We start from the raw sequence: 24,373 nt of genomic DNA, 5'->3' as shown, positions 1-24,373 counted from the left end.
TAATAGAATGACAAGTAAACAGTTTGAGGCAAAAAGAATGTTGACAATATTGTAATAGTTATTTTTGACTTTTCCATGTTTGAGTTTTAAAAGGCAACCTTCTGAAAACTGAAAAACATGCAGATGGAATGCTGTCTGGCCTCGTGTTTGTTTATACAAGAAACCAGAAGAAATAAGTTGATTTTATATCACTTTAAAGCACCACCTGGAAAAAAGCACTCAAGCCTTTTATGTTTGTTTTCTGCTGCATCACATCACAAATTTATTTAGGTCAAGTCAAAAATACATTTTTATAGATATTTTCTGTCCGTCTGCTACATGAAATAAACACAATCATCAGGGTGAATTATTTACATTAATCACAAGTCCGTACATTGAGTGAGACAGCAAAAGAAAACAAGATTACTTTGGTTGCAGAATGAAAAAGAGACGGGGATGTGTACCTCATGGTCAATGTACAGCATCCATTACAAAAGGAGCAGTGCTGAAAGCAAACAATCATGTTTTCAAGGCAAAAACAAGCCTCACAAACAAAAACTTGCCAGAACTCAACACACACTAGACAGTAGTATACAGTATTCTGTTGGACACAAAACACCACATTCAGAGAGTTACAATGGAGAAAATCCTTACTGAGTTTCAGTAAGATGGATGTCATAGAAATGTGAAGTTTGTAAGGGGATTTAACACTATTTTGTCATTGGTCCAATTGTAATGTTTATCACAGCAGCCAAAACAAATCCTCAGTGTTTGTGGTAAATCATCTGTCGGTGCTGATTGCTCATTTGAGGTAATCATGTCCACTGAAAGGCAAAAGTTGAATGAGATGGCAGTAAGATAGATACACATTGTCACACTTTGATATTCAGCCAAATAGTGTTGCAGTTTCATCTGGGTTCACACAGGCACAAAGGTTTTGAATCTGGTAATTTCACCTGTTTTGGCCGGATCCTTGTGTAATTAACTTTAGAGAGCAAAGACAGAGATCAAATTGATGCCACGGTGGTGTAGAAATTTGACCTCCTGTTTCATATTTGCATCCTGCCAAAAACCATTTACTACCCTTTTCATAAAGTGAAAAAGTTTGAAAAACCCAGAGAATGAGTGGATTGGAAAAATACTGCAGGTCTGACAGCAGGAGCAGCAACAGCTCCGGGTGTGGCCGAGCAAGTTCTTATTTACAGTAATGGACATACGTGTGTCCTTCGGGCTGTGTGTTTTTCTGTGTATGTCTGCGTTTCATCAGCGTGTCCTTCAGCTGCTGCGTCTCACTGTGGCAACGCTTTCAAGATGGCATTCACCTCCTCGGCTACCGCGGTGAGAGCAAACTCAAACTGGTCCTGATCAGGGAGAGCAGGGGAGAGAAGAGGGTGGTTAGAGAAGTACAGATGATGAAGGTTCATCCTAGATATTAGGATGAAAATAAATACCGCACAAGGACACACAGATAGTTGGTACCTTGGTGCGGACCAGGCCTGGTCTCTGGTCTCTAATGTGCTCCAGTGTGGCGGCAATGTCAATCTCCTTCACGCCTAATGACAGCGAGAACAGCATTATGACTAGCTTTTCAGACTTCTTGACACTATTTTGGTGTCAAGCACAGTCTCTTTAAATCCACTCAACCACTAGAAAAAGTATATAAAAAGAGACAAGACTTTTAAGCTTCCCTTTGTTGCCCAGTTCACTTTCTGTGTTTCAGATTTGTTCATTTAGCTCTAAATAATAACTAAATTCTGACAACTTTCAGCTCTGTAAAGAAAAGAATTAAGAGAAACAGATCCATTTGTACCAAAAAAAAATCACTGTTGCTGACAAAGAGCTCACAAGTATTACTACAGGGATATGTCTAATCACAGGGAGCAATCTAAGACAACAACTTGTAATATTATCCACCACCCTTTATTGGATAGAGAGGGTAAAAATGTGCCATCTGACTGGCATTGGTTTGGCAGCAATGCCAATTGATATATTACTATATTAATATAATCTTAAGATAAATGGTGATTTTTTTTAATGCATGTCGACATTTCAAAACATAGTCAAACTCCAGCGTTTCACTGTCTTTTTTTTCTTCAGTTAACTTACTCAGCTATGGTTAAATTCACCCTAAGTAGCACATCCACATGTGCATACTTTAGTGCGGGATAACAGCCCAAATGTCTGTCAAGTAAAATTATTGAACTACATTGTAACTATAGCCCCCTCTGGTGTCCATGATACGTAGCATCACTCAGCCTTCACTCTTCAACATCCACTTTCCCAAGTGTTTCACTACAATTTTGCTCATCTTGCACCCTATCTGTGCTGTATGTATCTGTATAAGTGACTCACCCTTAGCCATGCGGTTCAGCACCATGTCGATGAGGATGTACGTGCCGGTCCTGCCAGTGCCATCGCTGTGGAAGTGACACAAGAAAGCTGTCAAAGCACACGTAATACTTCAACCCACTGTCCCCACTCAACATTAATTCAGTATATTGCTGGTGTGTCATAGAAATCCATGACCCATTCAGAAGCATTTCTTCTTTATTTACCTGCAGTGCACAATAATTGGACAGGATCGGCCTCTGTAACATTTATTCACCTTCCTGAAAAGCACGAACAAGGGAGAGCAGAGAAAGAAAGGAGAACAAAAGGACAGAAACAGTGCTTTATTGTACATTTTTTAACACAAACTTCAACAACCATTCTTGTTCACAAAGTTAATAAATATGCATAAATAACGGCAATTAAGAGATTACTAAATTCATACAAGACACTTATGCAGCTTTGGGTACTTGTGGGTTATGGTTAAATGAAAGGAAATGAGAACAAAGCAGGTGACCAAGTTGGATGTATCAGGGATGGAAATATGTGTTAATGACAGATTAAAAAAAAAAAGACAACCATATTAGGAATGAGGAGAGGTTTGACAAGACAGGAAAAGCAGGAGCTGCGTGATGAACAGTGAGATGAGAGTACAGGAGAGAACAGGTGGAGAGGAAGCCACAGATTCACTGTCCCTCTTGCAGTAGCCAGTCACACCTGCCAATGCTCATTTTTGTGACTATGCAACTGGAGCCAGAGTACTAGCTGCAAACCACAAAAATGACACTGGGAGATGTTAAAATACAAACCTATCAACCTGCACACTGGGAGAGAGGGAGAGGGAGAGAGAGAGAGAGCCGAGATGATGGACGAGGCATGAAATGATTGGCGTGGACGTCTTATTTGATTACACACCGTGTAAAGGGCGGGGAACAAAGAAAAGAGATGGATGTAATGAAGGCCATCAGAAGGATTCAAACCCACTGATGGGACTATTGAGTCAACATAATATTTCACACGCTGCATCCTGACCAGCTGGTTGCTCCGTTTTGTGTTTATTTACAGAAAATGACTAAATCCCATGGAACCTGTTGAAATGAGTGTGCGTGCGTAACGGGTTGTTTTTCATTACCTGCGGAAGTCAAGCAGCGGTCGTGTGGAGGTGGGGATGCCGTCAGCCGGCCAGCTCAGCAGGTGGAACTGCGTCAAGGTTCTCGTCTCCTGCGTCTGAACATTTTTCAAGTAGAAGCTGCGCACCAGAAAGTCCTTACACCAGATGTGCTCCGACACCAGGTTCACCTGAGAGAGACAAAGGAAATAAAGAGAGGGAGGGGTGGCACACAAAGATAGACGAAAGGGTGAAAAGTGGGACTTTGTGATGGAGAGTTATTCTCTACACTGAAATTTGCAACCTCCCAAAAACTTAAGAATATAGCAATTCAACTTGCTAGCTTTGTGCAAGTTAAAAATTCAAGGGAATAATAACAGGAAGTATGGGCAAAAGGTAACATTGAGGAGATCAAACACTAGAATACTAGATATAATACTAAAATAAAAAAATACTAAAATCATTTAATATGTAAACGTAAAATATAAATCATGTTCGAGTACACACAAGGCACAGAAACACTATTTTATTCACTATTTACTTAGTTCATTTTCACATCGATACGACTAATGGTAGTGATAGCATGGTGCTCCCTTTTGAACAGGAATGTATAATGTTTTTTCCCCAATTTTTGATTACAAATCTTAAGTTTCCTTTAATCTCAGATATCTGACTTCAAATGGTGCAATTTGCAAGAGTTTAAACATAAGCATAGCATTAATATAACAGCAAAAAAAATCTGCTATGATGTAAAGAAATAGTGGAGTAACGGCAGACAACAGTTACACTGTGTGTGTTAAAATCTGAGCTTCTCTGTTCTATGTTTTGTCAGCTGGTCCAGCTATATGTGCATGCTAATGCATGTGAATCCCACCCTTTGAAACTGTTGGCCCTCCCCACATTTACAAACGGGTCAAGCGTGGCTTCCAATGTCACATTTGAAAAGTTCAGTCCAGCATTTAGCAAGTGCCAGTTTATTTTATGTGTGCTATGTGTCTAATTTGTGTGTACTCCTTTGATTTGAGGCCAGCGTGAGAGTATGTGTGGCTGTACTTTGTGTAGGTCCATACCAGTCCAATGGACCATGGAATCAGACAGTCACTATAGCTTATAACACCTCTCTACAGCCATTCAACATATTTGACAATACCACCATGGTTGGGAAAATTTGTTATTGTCTGTCATGCACACAACCTCTCCAGTTGTAACTGAAAGTAAATTCTGTTTGTTTGGGTCTGGGATGCTGGGGCTAGGGCACAGTGATGTAGCGGTTAGCATTGTTGCCTTACAGCTCAAAGGTCCTGGGTTCGAATCTCGGCCTGGGATCTTTCTGTGTGGCGGTTTGTATGTTCTCCTTGTGCATGCATGGTTTTCTCTGGTTTCTCCAGCTTCCTCCCACAGTCCAAAAACATGCTGAGGTTATTTGGTGATTCTAAATTGTCCATAGGTGTGAATGTGAGTGTGGTTGTTTGTCTCTCTGTATAGCTCTGTGATCTGTCGAGGGTGAACCCTGCCTTTACACCTAAGATGGGATAGAGTCCAACACCCCCTACAGAGGATAAAGGTTCTGAAGGTTGCATGTAGAACTTTTAATCTCAGATATTTACAAATGACTCATTTTGAATTAAGCTACTACAGCAACACAGCTAATGCAGGGGAACATCACACTGAATGATTGTTCTGTGCTACATGTGAAATTAAAGCTCAGGTGTTACAACAGGAAATTAACCTCATAAATATGGTAGAGCGATGAACCCTCATCAGGCCAATATCGTTCGCACTGCTTCTCTCCGTCCTCCACCAGAGCTGTCATCATCACTATCACTGTGCAGCCATTCTCCCACACCATCTGGAAGTTGAACAAAGCAAGCGCACACCCTCACAAATATGATCGTCATTTGATTGTTAGTAATTCTGAAACTCAGGGCCATAACAGGACAGATTCTCTGTGGATGGAAGGCTTTGGGCCAAAGACCTGTGTTGTTATATTTTTTCTATTCATCACAGAATGGAGAGTAAATTCAGTTACTTGCAAGGAAGACGGAGTGAAAAACAACCAGTAAAAGAAAGCAGAGAGAAGATTGCACTGACCTGCCAGAAATCAGCAACAGTGTGTGGCAGAGGTCCCTGTGTAGCGATATAAGCTGGTTGGCGAGGGTCATGATCGAACTGTTGATTAGAAATATTTTAAAACAGCAAAGGATTTCTTAAATTTCCTGCACAGAAAGTTATATATACAGCGAGTGAAGAAATTGTCTATCCAGCAATTGAATGTAACTCCCAACCAATACTTGTAAGTACGACTGATTCAAAGTGAATTACATATGAAAACAATTAAAGAATGGTGTTTATGCAAATCTTTAGAGTGGTTTGGAGGATTAATCACAAAGTAACAAACTCTTAATATCTTGACATATTGTAAATGCTTGGGATTGTTTGAAGAATTCTTACAATGATGCTTGCATTGATGTAATCTTGTTTACTGGGGTTCACTTCAGTCTTCAGCTTCACTCGAGAGTGATCATCTGGAAGAGAAAGCAAGTGTTTGAAATAATAAATGGATAACACCGCTTAGATTATGTCATCATTTGAAGGACAGCCTGTTTAAAATGATCATACTTTCTACTTTTTACTTCAAGATTCACTTTGCAGGTTAAGTCTATGAAAACCTACAAATGAGATAAATGATTAAAAGTGAGAATCCTAGATGCACTAACAGGGGAGGGACTCAGCGTGTCTGTTCTTGTCCATGTTGTTTGGGACTTGAGCCACAGCTACTGAGCTGGGTTCAGCCTGGTATGAGCACAGAGCCTCCCACTCCTTCTGAAGGCGATCCTTATTGCGCAGGTGATCCTCCATATATGTCTGAGGGAGCGACAGCACACAAGAAATACATATTTGCTCAACAAGGATTACTTTTATAGCAGGAGAATCCCTTGCTGCACTAGAGAGTCGATTTCCTCTCCACTCTTGCACCCTCACTCACCAGTATCATGTGACCAGTAGAGATGTCCATGTTCGACTGGGCTGGTTCCTCACTCCAGGACGGGGTGGAGCTGTGGGTGGAGGACGGGCTGTGCTGTGGACCGTCGCTGAACTGGGAGGAAACGCTGCTGACGCGGGACGTGTCCGTACCCCTCCGTCCACCAGCACCTGTGCCTACAGCGGACCCCGCCACGCCACCGCTCACCCCTCCCACACAGTCCTGGCGGCACAGGGAAGATTTAGATGCCATGTGCTGCCGACATAGCTCCTGAATGGGGAAAAAAATGTTTCAAAAGGGTAAAAAAAAAAAAAAAAAAATCGACCAAATTCACGGCAGGGTTGCAAGTATATATTAGTAGTTACTGTTATCGGTTGACAACTGTATTAACCCAGTGAAAAACAAAATCCATCAAAAACTGGAATGTTATAAATCTTTTACAAAACCAGAAAATATTATATTTGTCATAGCCACAAGCTGTTAAAACAGAAAGAACTGTCTGATTTTCAGCTTTCTGCCGGTCCTTAAATGCATCATGTGTGACGTGCAGTTCCATCAGGAGAATTAATCAATTCTGAGCTTAAAATCATGATATTTTATCAAAATCAATTTATCCTACATGTCTCATCTAAAAATGTGCTTTAAAAAAATAACCAAAAACATGTGCATGAACCAGACTTTGTGAAAAATAGAACATTTTGCACTCCTTAGCAAACAAGCAACTCAGCTGCAACCAAAAGTCATGTGAGAAAAATTCAGAGATTTTTTTAAGCTGGACTGGGTTGAACTGCAGGTAGTGTTTACACAGAGCAGGTAGGAGGCAAATATGAATGTAGAAAAGAAGAAATGTAAGAATGTAAGTAGTGAAATATACATGGCAGGTAGAGATATTATTTTTTCAGTACTGGTAATGTGTCGGCACCTGGAAAATATTGTACAAGTTAATTCCAAGTCTTTTAAATTTTTTGTAAAAAACAAAAATAATTTTAGCTTTCTTTTTTTTTCTTGCTTTCTGACATTATAACTTAACTTAATTTTTTTAGTTCTCTCTACTCCCTGTGCTTTCCATGAAGGTGCAGGACTTCATATTGCAATAAAGAAATCAGCATACATCAAGTCAAAATGTGACAGGAGCACAAAATACTCAGACCCTTCTTGTTTTTCAAAAAGTTTAAAATGCTGTTTTGAGCATTTAATGCTTATTGCATCATTCTTACATATAATATGTATTACCTGCACACAAACATCTCCTTGATCTATAAGACAGATTTTCAGAATATTCCGTGCTATCAATAATACATGTAAATGTACACATTTATCGCCCTTTTGGCCTTTAATTCATTATATGGCTTCTCATATTTGTCCAATCCATTATGACAACATTGTCATTCTTAAAAACTTTTAAACCCATTTTATATGAACATGTACATGCTTTTCTTAGTTGTGTTGCCTTACCTGGTAGTCAAAGTGTGTTTCTGCTCCTCCCTCTGGCCCCAGGCCAAGCTTGCCATTGGCCACTTGCTGAGCATAATGCCTTAGACAAGCAACGGCCATGGCCAATACCAGCACGCCTCCAACAACTGCCATGGAAACAAGGGTGATCACTGTCCCACTGGAGCCCTGGGAAACCCTGGTTACCTGAGGGAGACGCCGTGCATCTGTCCTCTGTGAAAAACGACAATCACATAGAGTGGTGAGTAAGATATGGGCAAAGGGGAAGGAACGAAAAGAAAACAGATCAGTATCTCATGAAAGTGCTGCCTTTTCAACATGCACATCAGTAGTCAACCCAGGCTAAGCTGCTCCAGGGAATTTCACCCTCACCGCAGTAATTCAAAGGTCATGCATTTTGTCTAAACAGTAAATTTGTTTCCCTGTAACTGCACATGACAGCACTGTGTGCTCAATGAGCAACTGAAGTTGAGATTTAAAGACAGAGCTCTGAAAGGTCAAGGTGCTACGCCCCAGGAACAGAACCCATTAAAAAGACAGCTGAAGTAACATGGAGATCAGCCAACCATTGCCTGGGACACGCTACACATCACTGCTGTACATTGTAGTCTGCCCCAGAGAGCCATTCCATCTATTCTCATTTTCTTTTCTGTATTTCAAAACTATTTTTACTGCTATGTTAGCTGCAACTATGTTAACCGCAGCTATAGAATTTACCTTGAACATTTTGCCATTTTAAAAGATAAATCCTTATGTTGTTACTGTTCACTCAAAATCTCAGTGCAAAAGAAACTGCATCTTCATCATTAAAGACAAGAAGCAACCACTCCTGAAGAATTCATTCTAAAGGTCAGGCTCGGAAAGTGACTCATGAGATGCAAATGAACTGGATTTTGATGTATCGTATAACAGAAAGACTTGAATATGTAAACAGAAGACAGGGATTATATTTTAAAAAATAGCTTTGCTTTGTCCTAACTTTTATTCTATGATTATTTCTGAGACATAGACTCTTAGAACATTTAAATATTTTGTTAAATAGCAAAAGAAATTCACCTAAACTTGTAATTTATCACCAGGAAATGCATAAAATCATCAGAAACACTGAATTTAAAAGACAACTTCCTTGTTAAATCAGGAACAAAGACAACAAATCAAGGCGACAGCTTGCTAACAACTAACAGGTACTTCTAATAAGTAAAAACATCACTTTTAGGTGATTTAAAACAGTCTGCCATCTGATCACATGAGTACCACACACGTACTGGTAGCACAACTGCAATGTTATTGCCCTCCTGAATGCAGTCAGTGTGCACGTTATCCCAGTGTTCAATCTAAACGGGCATTTCGTTATCAATCCATTAGACTCAACGTGTGAGATGTGGGTGATGAGTCAGAGGCTGCCTGGAATCACGCTGTTTGTGTGAACGGCGAATAATAAGGTTAATGACACATGTGACTGTTGCCATAGCACCTGGGACCTGGGAGCCACAGCTAGGAAGGGGAGGCAAAGGGATGAAACGCCATGGCAACAAGTGTAACGCTGGTTGTTGTCAAGTGTTGTCTCGCTTATTCGTTCTGGCCACAAGGTTTACACTCACAGACGTACAATTACACACAACATTACAACACAAAGTGTAGTGGTGGATGGTAAACAAGCTTTACAGGTGAGATAGATGAACTGTTTACATCTGTGCCGCTGTGCAAAGGCTACTGTATATGACTATTAAGAATGAATCAAAATATTCCCTCTGAGCCATATCAAATCTACATTCTACATTTGGAAAACCAGCCGGATCTGAACTATTTTTTTCAGTACTAATCTAGTTTAACAGGATCCATCCCCAATGTTTCAACAAAGGATTGACACAAATAAAGCACATCCCGACAAAAAATACAAAATGGCCATACTGTGAAAACAAGACTGCTGGGATTTGACACCAGCAAGTCTAATAATTTGTCAAGCCAGGACACATTCATGACTCCATTACAGAGAAAATGGTAAAGAATAAAGAAGAATGATTATATCTCCGTTGCCTTGACAACTGTTCTATATGTCACTGATAGGAGGGGCTGTCAAAGTGTGTCAGTGTGAGTGTGTTGTATGGAGTACCTCTCCCACACCAGTCTGTACGATCTTCAGGCCTGTCTCCGACTCCAGGAAGTTCTTTTCAGTTACTGCAGGGGTGAAAAACATTTTATTACTGGCTGTAAAAGGGAAAAAAAGTGTTTGAGGAGGACACTGTGACAGTAACAGAATGATGTGCCCACGTACTTTTTGCTCCATGCTTGTGTATATGTGTGGGTAGGTCGGTGTTAGTGTGCGTGTCTGTCTGAGTCTCACCAGCTTTAGCAGCTACCTCTGCAGCCGTCATGTTGTGCTCATTCTGCCGGATACGGAAAGTCAACGCAGGACCAACAACGCTGGCGACACACAAACACAAGAACACACATGTTAGATGCTTCAGAGCGGTGAAATATAATATTAGCATGTTTACTAAAACAGTACGCCTGTGTGACACATTGCAACGCACACAACTGTGGTGTTACCTGATGTTGATGAAGCTGCTAGTTGCCAAGTGTATTTTATCAGCCAACAGCTCCAACAGTTTCACTCCATCGTACAGACTCAAAGGACTGCAAATGAAAAAGCAACATTATCCTCCTTGGAAACACCATGTTTAACCCAAATAGCATGTTTGAAAGGCATGTTATTTGCAATAACCAGCAAAAAGGCACCATTTATCGGAGCTTCAAACTGTAAAAATATATACAATCATCAGATTTTCAACTTTTTTAACAATGGTCCTCATCTGTAATGTACCATTTTTTCAGAAAACTAGAAATCTAGAGGTGTGATATTTCCAGGGTTAGGGTTTAGGGTTGCTACTACTATTACTAATCCTGACCTGTAAAATTATTTCACAGAAATAAACCATATGGGTTAACTACATTCAGTAAAAACTTAAAATTCGGTGCTCCTTGGCACAACTGTGAAGCCAATAGTGACTCAGCTGGGACAATCGTGATGAAAATTCAATTCAATACTGTGCAAATAGAAGGAAAGTATTGAAATAAATTAAAAATGTAAGTAGTGAAGTATGTAGAGTTATCTATTTTTTTCAGCATTGGTAAAAAACCTGTGGGGAAAATGTTGTACATGTTTTTTTTCCATTTTTAATTTTAAAAAAATTATAAAGAAAAAAACTAACTTTTGTTTTTTGCTGTTTTATGATTTGGCAATTTAACTTTGTCACATTGCACAAAACACACTCTTGAGTTCTCTCTACTTCTAGGAATGGTTGTGTTGTCTCCATGGAGGTGCAGGATTTTATCAATGTTGATCACTGAGCCCAGAATGAGTAAAAATGTGACAGTAGCAAATAAGGCCCAGGAACTACATCAATTTGAGGGTTTGCTTGCAATAAGATATGATCAGTGGAGTGAATTCCCTTGTTGTCAGTTCATGACAGCATTTCTTTTACATTCTCAGACTGAAGGAGGTTTTTCCTTATCATGAGCTCCACAAGAAAAAAAAATTCATGTTTTGGGTTTGTTGAATTTGATCCGGTGCTGACCTCTGGTTGGTGACAATGTACCCATACTCCTCTTTGGCTCCTGTACCCTCGACTAGTGGCAGACCCTGCTCCTTCAGGCCATGTCCAGCTTCAGCAGGAGCGGCCTGTGGAGGCTGGGAAGCAGACAGGTGGAGGTTGGCACTCTTGGCTGGAGGTGTGGCCAGGACTGAGGCAGAGGAGGGGGCAAGAGGGGCATTGGGGGGGCTGGGAGCAGGAGCAGGAGCAGGCTTCTCCGGCTTGTTGGACACGCTGTCTGTTTTTAACAGCTGCATCTAAGTGGGATGATAGAAAAGCTGTCAGTGTAAAAAGCGTATGATTGCGTTTTATAATCAGAGCCAGCAACAGACGCTGACATACCTCCTTGAGGGTGATGAGGTCTTTCTCAATTGGATCTGTGTTGAGAGACAAAATATTGCTTTTAGATGAATAAAGCAGGAAAACAGGATTCAAATTGAGCATAATTTGCTTTTACCACCTACTCCAATCATAGGTATTTAGATGTAAATATATTTAAGATATTCAGCTCAAAAAATTACCAGTGAAGGGACACCTACCTGCTTTGTCTTGGGCCTGCAGCAGCTGCAGTATGAGGGCCAGTTTGTAGAGCTGCTCCTGACTGAGCTCTCTGGGGTCAACTCTGTACTTCTGCAAGACTCCTGACATCCTCTGGAGCAAACCATCTAACACAGAATAGCAAAATTAGTATTGTATTTCCACTAATACGTGTAATCACATACTATGAAACTGCATTTATATTGAAAATGTGATGCTATGCTTGTGTTGCAAGGAAGACATTATCAGAATAAGCATGAATTAGTTCCTTATTCTTACCGTTGGTTCCAGACAGCGCACTTAAAGCCTGGGGAACTTTCTTATTCTGCAGGGTTTGTTGTCTGCCTGTGGTACCAAGTCTCTCCTCCAGGGTGTAGTCTTCCACATAGTCCACTGGTATCTCCAACTCTAAGTCCTCATAATAGGGCAAACCTGGTCAAAACACCAGAGGTAATGACATTAAAAAGAATTTTTTGGTTGTATTTTACAAACTGCTTTATAGTTGTCTATTTATATATGTATTTCTGATACTTTCAAATTGAATTGTAGTTCTGTTCTGAACCTTTTACCTGCAGGAGTCATGGAAGCAGCCCCTCGGTGGCGATAAGACGGCTGTGCAGACGCCAGATAGAGAGACAGAGCCTCCTGCAGCAGCTGCCTGTCACGCTCTCGCTCTCTCTGATTGGCCTGGGACCTTGAAGAGGGGCGGGCATAACTGCCTCCTGCACCCAGAAGAGATCTCTCTACATCATCTTGGTACCTGTGCTGTGATTGGCAGAGATAACACACTATTAGTTGTCATATTAGCATGGGTTTTGATAGTTAGATAAGTCCAGATTTCACATGTTATATTTCGTGTGTGTTTCCATACCTGGTGATATGTGTATGGGTCCATAGATGCTGTTTGCATGCGTAGCGGGGACTGAGGAGGCTCAACTATCATGTAGTCCACGTATTTGCCACCAGGAGATGCGGACCGTGACTTAGAACTTTGGTGATGAGGGATGTGCTGTTTTGACCTGGCAACCAGCAAAGAAACAGAGACAAAGATTAAGATGGATAAAGAGGTTGGATATGAAAGGAAAGGTGGGATGAGCACCTGACTTTGTCCTTTGACTAATTGGTACTGTGTAAATGTACATTTCTCTTTAAATGTCACTGCAACTGGGGCAGACTCACTGAGACAAGTGCGAAGAGAAGGATGAAGAGTTTGGCTTCGAGGGAACGGTGGTGTGGGGAACTCGCTTCAGCTCCTTTGACAAAATGTACTGGGTGATGTCATCCTGCCATGACAGCCCTGCACACACAGACAGACACAGCCATTAAGGAAAGCCACAAAGTCTAAGAGCCAAAGTGAATAGAAGGAAACAGACAGAGAAAAAGCCTCTGAAATCAATGCTGCTTCTGATACACTCTGATAAGAGTTGTAATCAAATGTCCATACTATGAATGGACTTCTGCCTTAATTCATAAAGTATAGATGGGTGTGACAATGTGTTTTATCATAGCTACATTCTAGAAAAACAATAAGCTTTTCACTTTAACAGTTTTAGCTGTATCAATACATTTCTTATGTTTTGTCTTACCTTGTAGCATGAGCTGTTTGAGGACTTCCTGCATCCTCTTCAGTACAGGAACCGACACCTGGTACTGAACTTGGTCCTGCTTAGAGGTTCGACACTGACCAAACAATCCATCTGGAATAAACACACACATATGCAAACAAAAGTGTAAGTACTTCAGTACAAATTTTTGCCAGTGCAGACACCACAGATTTCTTTCCAAAGTCACTCTTGGTCAATATTTCAACACAATTTACTGACTTCTTTTTCATGAGACACATTTTGACATGCCACAGTAGGAGAACAGAGGTGTAAATAATAACATTTGGCTGAATTCCATTCCATATCAGCCTCAGAGGCCCAGTGCATGCCGGATCAGTGTGTCTGCAACACTTGAACAGAAGGGAAATGTTATTTATGTTATTTGTAACACTTGTGATTTGTGCTGTTTGTCAAGATGTCTGCTGTGAAGAAAGAGCACAAAACAGCAATGACGCAGTACCATTTAAGAGAAAATATCACACTCTCTCTTGATTGGCCTCTGAGACCAAACCCATTATTTAACATGGCATCAATAGAATTTTCTTTTGATTTTTCACTGTATCTGTACAGATTTTACCATCAGTGTTTCAATGATGCTATCACGCACAATGCTTTGCAATAACTGTAATTCTTATGGTAGCCCACACCACCCTAGCCCACAGCAGTGAGTCATAGTTTTGAAGTACAGCCCACACACTTATATTGCTTGTCACAGTCCTTTTGACAAGGTTCTGCCACCGCCAGTGTGTGCTTTTGAAATTTTTTAACAGTGTCATTCTGAAACAGTTGCTAACTCACAAACAGCCGCACGGCAACAGAAATAATAATAGTATTTACGCAGTACAATTGTCTGTCTAATCTATTTTTTTAAACAAATACACAAAGAAATACATTCAGTTTCTATTCCATTTTATTTATCGTAAATAGTAAGATGAAGACCTTAAAAAACTACAGAGAAGCAACACAAATCCAAAGTTTCTTTTGAATTCCCTTTGAACAAGCACTTGGCAACAGTGGGGAGAAAAAAACGAAGTGCACACATTTTGTACATTATGTCAGCTTTAGCCCACGCAATTTCATGCATCTGCACTTCAGCCAGAAAGAAGCTGATGCATCATTCTAAGATTGACAAAGCTAGCGTTTGATGTACTGTACGTTTGTTTGCATTACATTGTTAAAAACTGTCAATGATGAATGATAAATACATAATTACAGTTTAATACATTTTGGCATAAGCTACAATGAACGCTATCTGAAATCACAGGATTGAGCACATTATACTAAAAGTACTTCACTCCAATGATCCACTCAGATATACAGGATTAAAGAAGAGAGAGACGCCTTTCAAAAAAGGAGGGTATCTTAGTGAGCTATAGCATATAACTGAAGTCATTAGACTCCTGTGCAATGCCAAATGATTCCAAACTGCATCCTGGTTCAATAATTGCATTATTTCTAAGTTGACATATAGAGCACTTCCAATATCAAACAAGCAAAAACAAATACTTAACAAAGACTAAGTTGAAAATACAGGCCTAAAGTAGGGATTCAGCACAACAGTGAATGCACTTGTGATCACTGACACACGAGTCAGAAAATCTGTGATCACTTAAACTAAGTGTGTATATGTGTAATGTATACACCTGTTATTTTCAATTTCTCTAATCACATGGACATGGGTTTTAAAATGAACTGTAAACCCCAAAACCTGCTCAATTTTTGGACCTTGGATTGTGTCTTTCCCCATGTCTGCATCATGGCTCCACATGCTAAATCAAGACAACAAGAAATTAAAATTTCTGATTGTGAGACTTTATACAGATGGAAAAAGACAGAGGAAAAACTGTGACCAACTAAAAATCAGTCAAAATACAGTTTAATCAGCAGCAATAATCTCAAGGTATAGAACATGCGATAGTACCACTGATCAGAGCTGCAGCAGTCGTCCATTGAAAATTTGCTGCAGACTATACACTGCAGAGCACTACTTGCATAACGTAGGTCTGATAACAGATGGGAAAGTGCTTCAGACTTGGCACAGGGGATATCAATGGAAAGCACAGTTTGTGTGGCATCTTACACAATGGGAAGGACAGTGTATGACATCAACCTCAATCGACAGCACCCCGGAAAAACACTCTTGCTTGTTGTTTGTTAAAACAGGATGGATTAAACTTTGCTCATTGACATGAAAAGAATGATTATCTGAGGCACATACTTTGGTAGATGAGACAAAGGTAAATTTGTTGGGTTCAAATGGGGTCAAGTATATTTGATATGAGCCTTGCTAAGACACCACAGTGAATGCACAGTCCCAACAGTGAAGCACGGAGGTGGAAGTGTGATCATATGTGGGTGGCTGACTGAGTGCAAAGTTGTTGGGGAGAGGATATTTATAGACAGCACCATAAAGGCCTGTGAAAATTACAAAATACTGACAAACAAGATGACTCTGTCTGCAGAAGCTCATCAGATGAGGAATATTCCAGCCTGATAATGATCTAAAGCATGGTACCAAAATCACACAAGAGTTTCTAGAAGAGGAAGATGAAAACTGGGACTTAGTCATCGGACTTGAATTTAATACAACACCTTATTGCACAGGTGTGTACTCACTTCTGTTATATACTACTGGCACATTTTTAACTGCATTGCAGAGATATAAGTCTGACAAGGTAAATGACTCTATAAGGCCTGGTATTTTACTCTGAAAACTCAGTCCTTGAAACAAGGTGTATATATTTCCTAAGAGAAAACACTGCCATACTGCTATGTGACGTGAATAAAGATAAAGCAGAGGAACATTATGTTTTATCTGGTGCACCGATGAGTCACCACAATCTCTACACCAGCAAAAATCTCACACTACCCAATCTGCCACAGTGAGATGGTGATTTGTTATAATGAACAGCTTAGAGAAGATTAATGTGTTTTTATAGCCACACATTTTACATGAAACAGCACAGCTTATTTTTGGCCAAAATGTCAGCAGCCAGGTGCATGTGTGTCACGTACCAGGTCGGATACGACTTTGAAAGTTAAGTCAAATTTGACATGAACGCTGAAGTGGTTGAAGCCGAGTTCCTCTTCAAGCCCAAAAGTCAATCAGTTTTAGCTGCAAAGTGTCAGTGACTCACGGATCAGGATGATTTTTTTAACAGCTGCTTTAATTAACGGTGAAGAATTTGCAGGCAATTACAACAAATGATTTGAACGAGGAAAAATCTGGGCCATTCTTATTAATGTCAAGTCAAAATCATGTCCAGAGCTTTGAGTTAAGGTCTGTCAGACATTAATTGCAGTTAAAACTACCGTTAATGATTTAGTTTGTAGCCCAGATAATCGACTCTCACAAAAGGCCATTGCACTCAAAGCACTTAGCAGAAATTGTGGAAATTGTATCCATCTTTTATCTGTCTGTCTATTTTGCTACTCAGTGTGATGAAGAATATGTCAATTATAGCGCCTTTATATCGTTTCCTTTTTGCAGGAGCAGCTCCTTCTGGGCAGAAATGTTACTTTTATTGTCCCAAAATGATCCACAGTCTGATAAGAAATACAGAATACCAGCAAGATATACAGAGAGATACAAATACAAACATTTACATCTTTCCCCTACTTAGAGAGACACCGAATGTTTTCCTTTCATATATCACATCCCAGTCACTACAACCCCTTATCAAATTACAAATAGTTGATGCTGATGATGTGATATGACACCGGATATTGTATCCTGGCAGTGTATTGCTCTGATAAAGTACATAGTTCCTGTTATTCCTGCTGAACTGGCTGATGACAGAGAGAAGAGTGGCACGGGAAGAGAAACTGGAAGATGAATACAGAGAAGACAGTAAACTGCATGGTTTGATTGGATTGGGACTATTTTGGGAGCTTAGGCTATTTCTATAGATGTCATTTTTGTTCAACGGGCAAAGTGTATTAAATTTTATGTTGCTGTGCAGAGGAATCTGAGAGATACAAAAGAAAGCACCATGTTCTGCTTAAAATGATGGATTTACAAAGTTCACCAAATAAACTGGTCTCAAAGTAACTGTGGTTCTACGCATCGGTGTCAATCTCTGCAGCATGTGAGGCCATTTAAGTCCTGGGTACAAAGGTATAGGTGAGATCATAACCAAGCTGCAAAACCAATCCTATGACTTAAATGAATAGCATAGTTGATGATAGTTTATTCATGACGTTTTTTAAATGTTTTTTAGGTTTGATTGGTTTTAATCAATACCTTAAAACCACCCAAATATGAAAACACAGGATAACAGTTTGCCTCCTATAACCTTCAACAACTGTCCTGGCCTGACTCCTTACAATTCTTTATTCTGTAATCCTAGAAACCTCAAGCAAAATCCAGAGATGCAAAATATTATATAACACAAATGGTTTTGATCTCTCTGGGTATTTTTAGTTTTTTTACCATTCAAGTGTGAATTGTTATATTACTAACCTATGTAAATTGTATTAAATTTTAAAGATGCATCATTTATGGTGTGGCTGCTTTGAGTGACAGGTGGGTAATGTCATGGGACAGTCCGTCTCCCACCTGAGCTCCAGTCACGCTCATCCTTTTTGCTCATTTTAATTAAATGTCAGTTGGGAGGAGGGCTAAGACTGCATTGGCCTGGGCAACCACACTGAGCTTCAAAATCGCTGTTTAATGAACCTATAAGTGATCTTATGGACGATTCGGCCATCTTTATGGAAGGTCTATGACTATAAATAGTATGCATGATTTTCACAACCAATATTTTAATCATGTAAACACAAGCTGTACTCTGATCAGTTCATATGTTTGCTCTGGGTGGCACCCGGCTGAAATTTGCATGTTCTGCTACAGTTACTCACAGCAGATCCCTGAACCAGTCATACTGGGCTGCCAGATCCCTGCTTTACACTGACCTGAAATCAACCAGCAGTGTAACAAGGTCAGGGTGCTGCACCTGTGCACACACAAGTCAGCTGATAGTGTATGACATTGTTAACAGGCTCCTAACAACATTAGCAAACCCATCTGACTGACCTTTCAGAACACTATAAACAGGCCAACAACAAAACCTGCACTTTTGAATGTCTTTGGAAGGGGCAAAGCAGAATAGGAATCTCTTACAGACACATACAAGATAAATGTGCTCATAGGGAATCTTTAAACACTTCTGTCTTGGAGAGACTAACTTCAGTAAGAACTACAGACCTCAGCACGAAAAGCTGCACACTCCACTGCTCGCAACAAATGTAGGGAGACTGGGGACAGTGACTGCTTGGTATGCAGGCAATCCTATAAGGGAGAGTCACACATCCTGCCACAGATACAAATAAACAGCAGCTGTAAGTATTTAAAGAGAAGTGTGCATTCCATTGAACACATCGACGTATACAAGACAGGATCACTATTAACTGTCAGTGGAGGCAGACGGCAGGCTTGAAGAAGAAAGATGGCTTCAACTAAAACAATCCTTGAAGCCTGGAGATTTACTGCAAAGAGAGAGAAGGCTGTGTGTGCAGCGAGCAGAGTTTATTAGACATTTTAGACTAATTATTGCTCAAAGGCCCATTGTGGGTGCACTACGGTCATGGCAAAATCAGAAGACTGTAAAATCAGCTCTTACTTTGCAGATCATCAGCTCAGAAAAAAAGCAAAACAGAGCATCAAGCATTTCAGCTATGACATGTTCAGCAGATAATTTAAAAATTTACTCTGAAAACAGATAGTATAAATGGAAGGGATGGTGTTAATTAATTAAGGCCCACAAGAGTCTCAGTGTTTTGTAATGTCTTTATTGTTGTTTCTAGTCATCACACACAGTCACACTTCCTTGACCTCTTCATCTAAACTCAATACAGCCGCTGTATGTTCTTTATATAGGGTATGAGTCACTGCTGGACCTGTATGTGTCTGTGGAGACTGTGGTGGTTACGATCTCTGTGGCGTTTTTATCTTCAGCAAACAAAAACTGAGGTCAATTCGTCTCAGTTTGCTGTCTAACAAACCCCCATATTGTTTCCAGCTTATTTGCCGTTGCTGATTCTCGAGGAGACGCAGTGACAGAGAGACAGAGGGCTCATTACAACCAGTCACACAAGAAATCTTCACTCTTTTCTCTGAATGTTTTTCCTCCGTGCTCTGTGGACAGCCAGATATCTGCCCCGTGCGTCTGCTGCAAGTCCATTTAGTATTCTGTCCAATGATGGCGCGCGTGCGTAAGCGCAGTTTCCACAGAGAAGAACGTAAGCGTGTGTCAGTGACTCATCACTGTATTAGCACAACAACTGTGGGGGTGTCGACCTCACCGTGATGTCAGTGTTGCCATGGAGACAGTGGAGCGGGGGAGGGGCTTAGATAAAGATGAGGGAGACGAGAGGGGCAGGTGACGGAGAGGCAGCGGCACATGGGGCCGAGGGAGGAAAAAATCCTTGACTTGTGTATATTTTTATACACAATCTGTGTGTGAGCATGAGTCCAGTGACATACAGTGTGTGTGTGTCAGGCTGCTGGGTTATTCATTTAATATGCTGCACAGACACAGCGTCTTAAAAGTTCATGATCAAGTGCAAAAACAAAAAGGAGATTATGTTTGATTGCGCTTGTGTGTCGTACTCACCATCTGAGCAGAACTGATCCCGTGTGCACAGTTGTCTCTCAAATAGGCAACCTGAGGTGGAAAGACAAAGAAAAGGCTAACAGGTACTCAAGATAAAATCTATCACAGTGATTTCCATGGCAACAACCGGTGTAACTTTAGGGCAGTAATGAGACAAAGTGTGCTTAACCTTGTCTCACTCATTATAATCAGCCTGAAACATGCTGCACAATGGCAACTAAAACACCAGCAACTGTCACCCTGGTTTCTGTCTTCAAATGCTACTATTTCCCAATGTACATCGTTCTTTTCATTTATGTGAGGTTATGTAATGGCACGGAGGCATTTCAAAAGTGTCCTTAACCTAATTAACCGGAAAAGAATAAATTATCTTGTTTTCATGTGGACATTTTTTCCCTGAATAAACAAAGTCAAATTGTTATCTATGTTTCCACAAGTATTCCTGATAAGTGCAACAGAAGATAAAAGGTTGACCTAAAATCTTGTGGATATAAAATACTCATTCATAAAAGGGTGACTTCCTTATTGTGCTGTTTTGTTAATTGAAGATTACTGTGATTTAACGGTGGCACAGATATGGTGCTGTCACTTATATTTTTGGTTATTCTTTTGTGTTTCCTCTCTAGTTGTTTCACTGTTTCCTACTTTATGCCTGTGAGCAAGACCTTGGAGGATTGTGGCAATGTGGGAAAGAGCAGGTGGCCGGCGATAGATAGGAACCTAACACAGCAGAATATGCATGAATAACTCTGTCTGCCTGTCCGTCTTTCTCTCTCACGTCACAGCTCATGTCTCTTTCTGCTATTCATTTCTAAAATTCCCTATGTGCATCAAACAGAATCCAAAAGAATATATTAATAAATAAATAGCAAAGAGATATGGCATGAATCTGTGTGGGCAAAGTGGGTGTCAAAAATGAATTCTTAATATGGCAGTTGAGTAGCTGGTTGGCTGCGTGTTTGCTGAAATCCAAACTTGAATAAAGAGGACTGAGAACTATTTTCTCCACCTTTAAATGAAATGACGCAGTACCTAACAGTGAGTCACCTCTTAGAAACAGGCATACTGTACGCACGTAGTGCAAATATTTGGTATTTCTGAGATGCTTTCTCAAACTTTTAGCCCTGAAACCATTTTTTAAATATATCTTACATACAAGTCAGATGCCTTTTTGCCTGAGTGGCAGTAAGAATGTTAACATAACCTCTATCCAAGAGATCAAGAATCTCTGATCTGTTGTTTATATGTCTTAAACTAGGTTCAGTAAAAATAAAAAAGCATCTAAGCTAAAAGTACCTCTAAGCTACGAGGTCATTATATAACACACTGGCTTGATCGCAAGACTCGGTGGGTAAATGACGGTCCTAGTTGTCAAATACTGATTGGCTTTCCAGGAAAAGGACCACTGAGAGTGTACTGGGCCAACAAGCAACAGCCAACTGAAATAAAGACACATTACCATGAACATTTTAATTGATATTTCAACACTGACAAATTACATTTCTGTCTATATATATATGTATATATATATATATATATATATATATATATATATATATATATATATATATATATATATATATATATCCTGTACATTATGATTGTCAAATGCAACACTGAGGGTGATGTTAGAGGTCTGAACAAGACACCCACTCATGTTATGCACTTGTTACATTACATTAGCATCACTCAGTTGCTTTGATGTCATGATAATAAGTCAGCTTCCTCACCCCAACAGTCAGGTCGGTTGCAACCGGAACGACAACATAATGATATAGTAAATATATTAAAAACCGTAATTATTTCTATGCATACAAACCGCAATAAAAATGTGTGACAGAGCACGGTAAAGTAGTGCAATGAATTCTGTAACTTTAGCGATATAATCTGGGGGAAATCCTCCCCTTCAAGGATAAAACTGGCTCCAGACACGAACATCATACTGTGTGTGAGGATGGACAGTCAGACATACGGATGGACGGCTCATTAAATGAACAGATGGACGGATTCATGTGTGAAAGAACAGCGATGAAACCAAAGAGGTGTTAATGGAATGAATGGACTCGGGGAAGCAGCAGTGGTTTACTGGTTTCTCTCCATGGTGCTGAAATCGGAGGCGCTCGCAGTATGGCTTCTCATTGTTCATTGTTCATTGTTGTTTTTTTAGGCTGTCTCTTACTCTTGAGTTTTCTCAGGGATGTATGTTTGTTAATGCCAATCTGTGAAGCAGCAAGTTATTTATTTATTATTTATTTATTTATTTTAGAGAATAAATCAGAGCATGTTATAGTTCCTGCAATTTTAATGCTGCTTTAGATGTAATCAACTGCTGTTTCGTTCACTTTAAAGATAAAACTGAAGTAATGAAGCTTAAGATATGCCTTAAATAATTTACAAGGCTGGATATATATATATATATATATATATATATATATATATATATATATATATATATATATATATATATATATATAGGGAGAGAGAGAGAGAGAGAGAGAGTGCATAAGGAAGTTGATATTATTGCTCACTTGTTTTTTTGTAGAAGAAAGCCAGAAAGAGAGAAGAACGTTTGGCCTTTGTTCAGTCTGAATTTGAAATCTGTTTCACAAATTTTTTACTTAAATATGTCAGCCTGACTCTCAGTCTTTGTAAGAGTAAAAAATTAACACGGGAAAAAGAAACTATAAAATCCCTCTTTGGGTGTAAATACAAAGGTGTATAAAAATTGACTTGTTGCATCATTGTGGCATTTGCAAATTGAATGAAATGCAAAAATCTTCAACAGGAAAAGAGTCATCATCACCCAGTTTTACAATAATAAAAATGATAAAAGCTGAAGCTACCACTGCTGCCACTGTCAATAATATTAACACAACAGCTTATGCTGCTGTCATTTCTGCTGATGAGAGTGGAGGTAGGTTAGTGAACTGATATTTAATCTAAATCTAAGGTGGAATTTGGTGTTCAGTGGAGTTAGTGTGGAGAATTTGGTATCAGAACATTTAGTGACTTTTTGCTTTTTATTACATGTTGAAATCTAGTTTAACCTCATTGTAAACACAGGCCAGTGTGGGTGTTTTTGTTGCATTAGTGACAGATTTCTGCTTTTTCCTCTCATAGTAAAAATAGGACTAAAGCTCAATAATCACTCCCATAAAATCATTATTTATTCCACCAGAAACAGAAATGAATCACTGTTTCCTATCCACTGTCTCTCCCTGTATCCTCCATTTCTCCTCAGTGTCTGTTTAATCTCATTTGACTACCATCTTCTATATTCACCCACATATCCCAAATCTCTCGGTTAATTAAGTACAACGTTACAGAAATGCACTCACTCCAAGCCCACAACGGGCAATAAAGTATCACCTAAAGCAGGACGATATCACCATCAAGTCTGCTTAGACGCACAGTGTAACTGGAGTGTCATTTCTGATCGGCTACTAGCAGTATCAGCATTATCTTACCGTATTTGTCAGAGATCCCCGGGTGGCACAGCGCGGTCAGGAGCAGCAAAGCTCGCCATGGCTTAAGGTGTTGCATGATCCTCCGAAGCCTCGCAGCAGCAGCAGCAGCAGCGGAGGAGGAGATGGACAGAGAAAGATGCGGAGTCCCTGTTTTTTATTATTTGCTTTTCCTCCCGCCTTCAAATCATGATCAAATGAGCCCTCGCTGTGCCGTGTGTGTCGATAGCACACACTGAACCCAAACAGCCCATGTGACTGGAAAAAAAATCTTTAAAAAAAAACTGACGAAAAAAAGAAATAAGTAATTCTTCACAGTGACCAGGCGGGGCGCGGGGATGGAGAGAAGGAGGGACACGGTGTGCGCGTAAAATCGACTCACGACGGCACAACTGCGCACATAACGTAGGCTCCGGTTTGAGTAGAAACCGAGGAAGCTCTCTGCGATGGAAGGGATCGACCTGCACCTCCGTCATCACGGCTTTGAAACAGAGGGGGGAGGTGAAGGGGAGCGTTAACTTTCATATTCCACTCACTCATAAACGTCATGCGTTCACAATCCATAATGCATGCGCCAAAACGTGGATATGCAACGTTTTCGTTCCATCTTGCAGGTGTGTAGGTATCAGTCCAGTCTAAACTCAACTTATATACAAACTTTTACACAAAATCAAGCTTAGTTTGAACTTCAGGTTTTTGTTTTTGCATAAA

At 40.0% G+C, this 24,373-nt stretch overlaps 1 protein-coding gene across 2 annotated transcripts; it reads right to left on the bottom strand.

Moving 5' to 3' along the window:
• Window positions 1–226: 226 nt before the first annotated feature.
• Window positions 227–24,127, bottom strand: ptprna (protein tyrosine phosphatase receptor type Na). 2 transcript variants are annotated; one of them, XM_023298541.3, is made up of 24 exons: window positions 23,666–24,127; window positions 20,199–20,249; window positions 13,567–13,677; window positions 13,160–13,277; window positions 12,852–12,999; window positions 12,550–12,745; window positions 12,260–12,412; window positions 11,983–12,108; window positions 11,786–11,820; window positions 11,429–11,700; window positions 10,401–10,487; window positions 10,195–10,274; window positions 9,964–10,028; window positions 7,854–8,063; window positions 6,402–6,620; window positions 6,133–6,280; window positions 5,867–5,940; window positions 5,507–5,584; window positions 5,145–5,264; window positions 3,440–3,606; window positions 2,535–2,588; window positions 2,332–2,396; window positions 1,459–1,532; window positions 227–1,340 (listed from the first exon to the last, which is right to left on the bottom strand). In XM_023298541.3, exons 1-24 carry the CDS (start codon window positions 23,739–23,741, stop codon window positions 1,269–1,271), a joined length of 2,799 nt encoding a protein of 932 aa, XP_023154309.2. In that variant the 5' UTR covers window positions 23,742–24,127; the 3' UTR covers window positions 227–1,268. The 2 variants fall into 2 exon arrangements, with proteins under 2 accessions (XP_023154309.2, XP_023154308.2); XM_023298540.3 differs by having other exon boundaries at window positions 6,402–6,668; window positions 23,666–24,125.
• Window positions 24,128–24,373: the final 246 nt, after the last annotated feature.

Source organism: Amphiprion ocellaris, chromosome 11 (assembly GCF_022539595.1).
Source record: "Amphiprion ocellaris isolate individual 3 ecotype Okinawa chromosome 11, ASM2253959v1, whole genome shotgun sequence".
Classification (NCBI taxonomy): Eukaryota; Metazoa; Chordata; class Actinopteri; family Pomacentridae; genus Amphiprion; species Amphiprion ocellaris.
This window is presented reverse-complemented; position numbering and strand designations above follow the sequence as displayed.

What these genes read in the sequence shown, in the direction of transcription:
- ptprna (XM_023298540.3), bottom strand. Translation starts at nt 23,741, where the DNA reads ATGCAACACCTTAAGCCATGGCGAGCTTTGCTGCTCCTGACCGCGCTG. An exon ending in AGAGGTAGCTGCTAAAGCTG is followed by an intron (nt 10,029 to 10,194) that starts GTGAGACTCAGA and finishes TCACCCCTGCAG; the next exon opens with TAACTGAAAAGAACTTCCTG. An exon ending in CCGCTGCTTGACTTCCGCAG is followed by an intron (nt 2,589 to 3,439) that starts GTAATGAAAAAC and finishes CGTGCTTTTCAG; the next exon opens with GAAGGTGAATAAATGTTACA.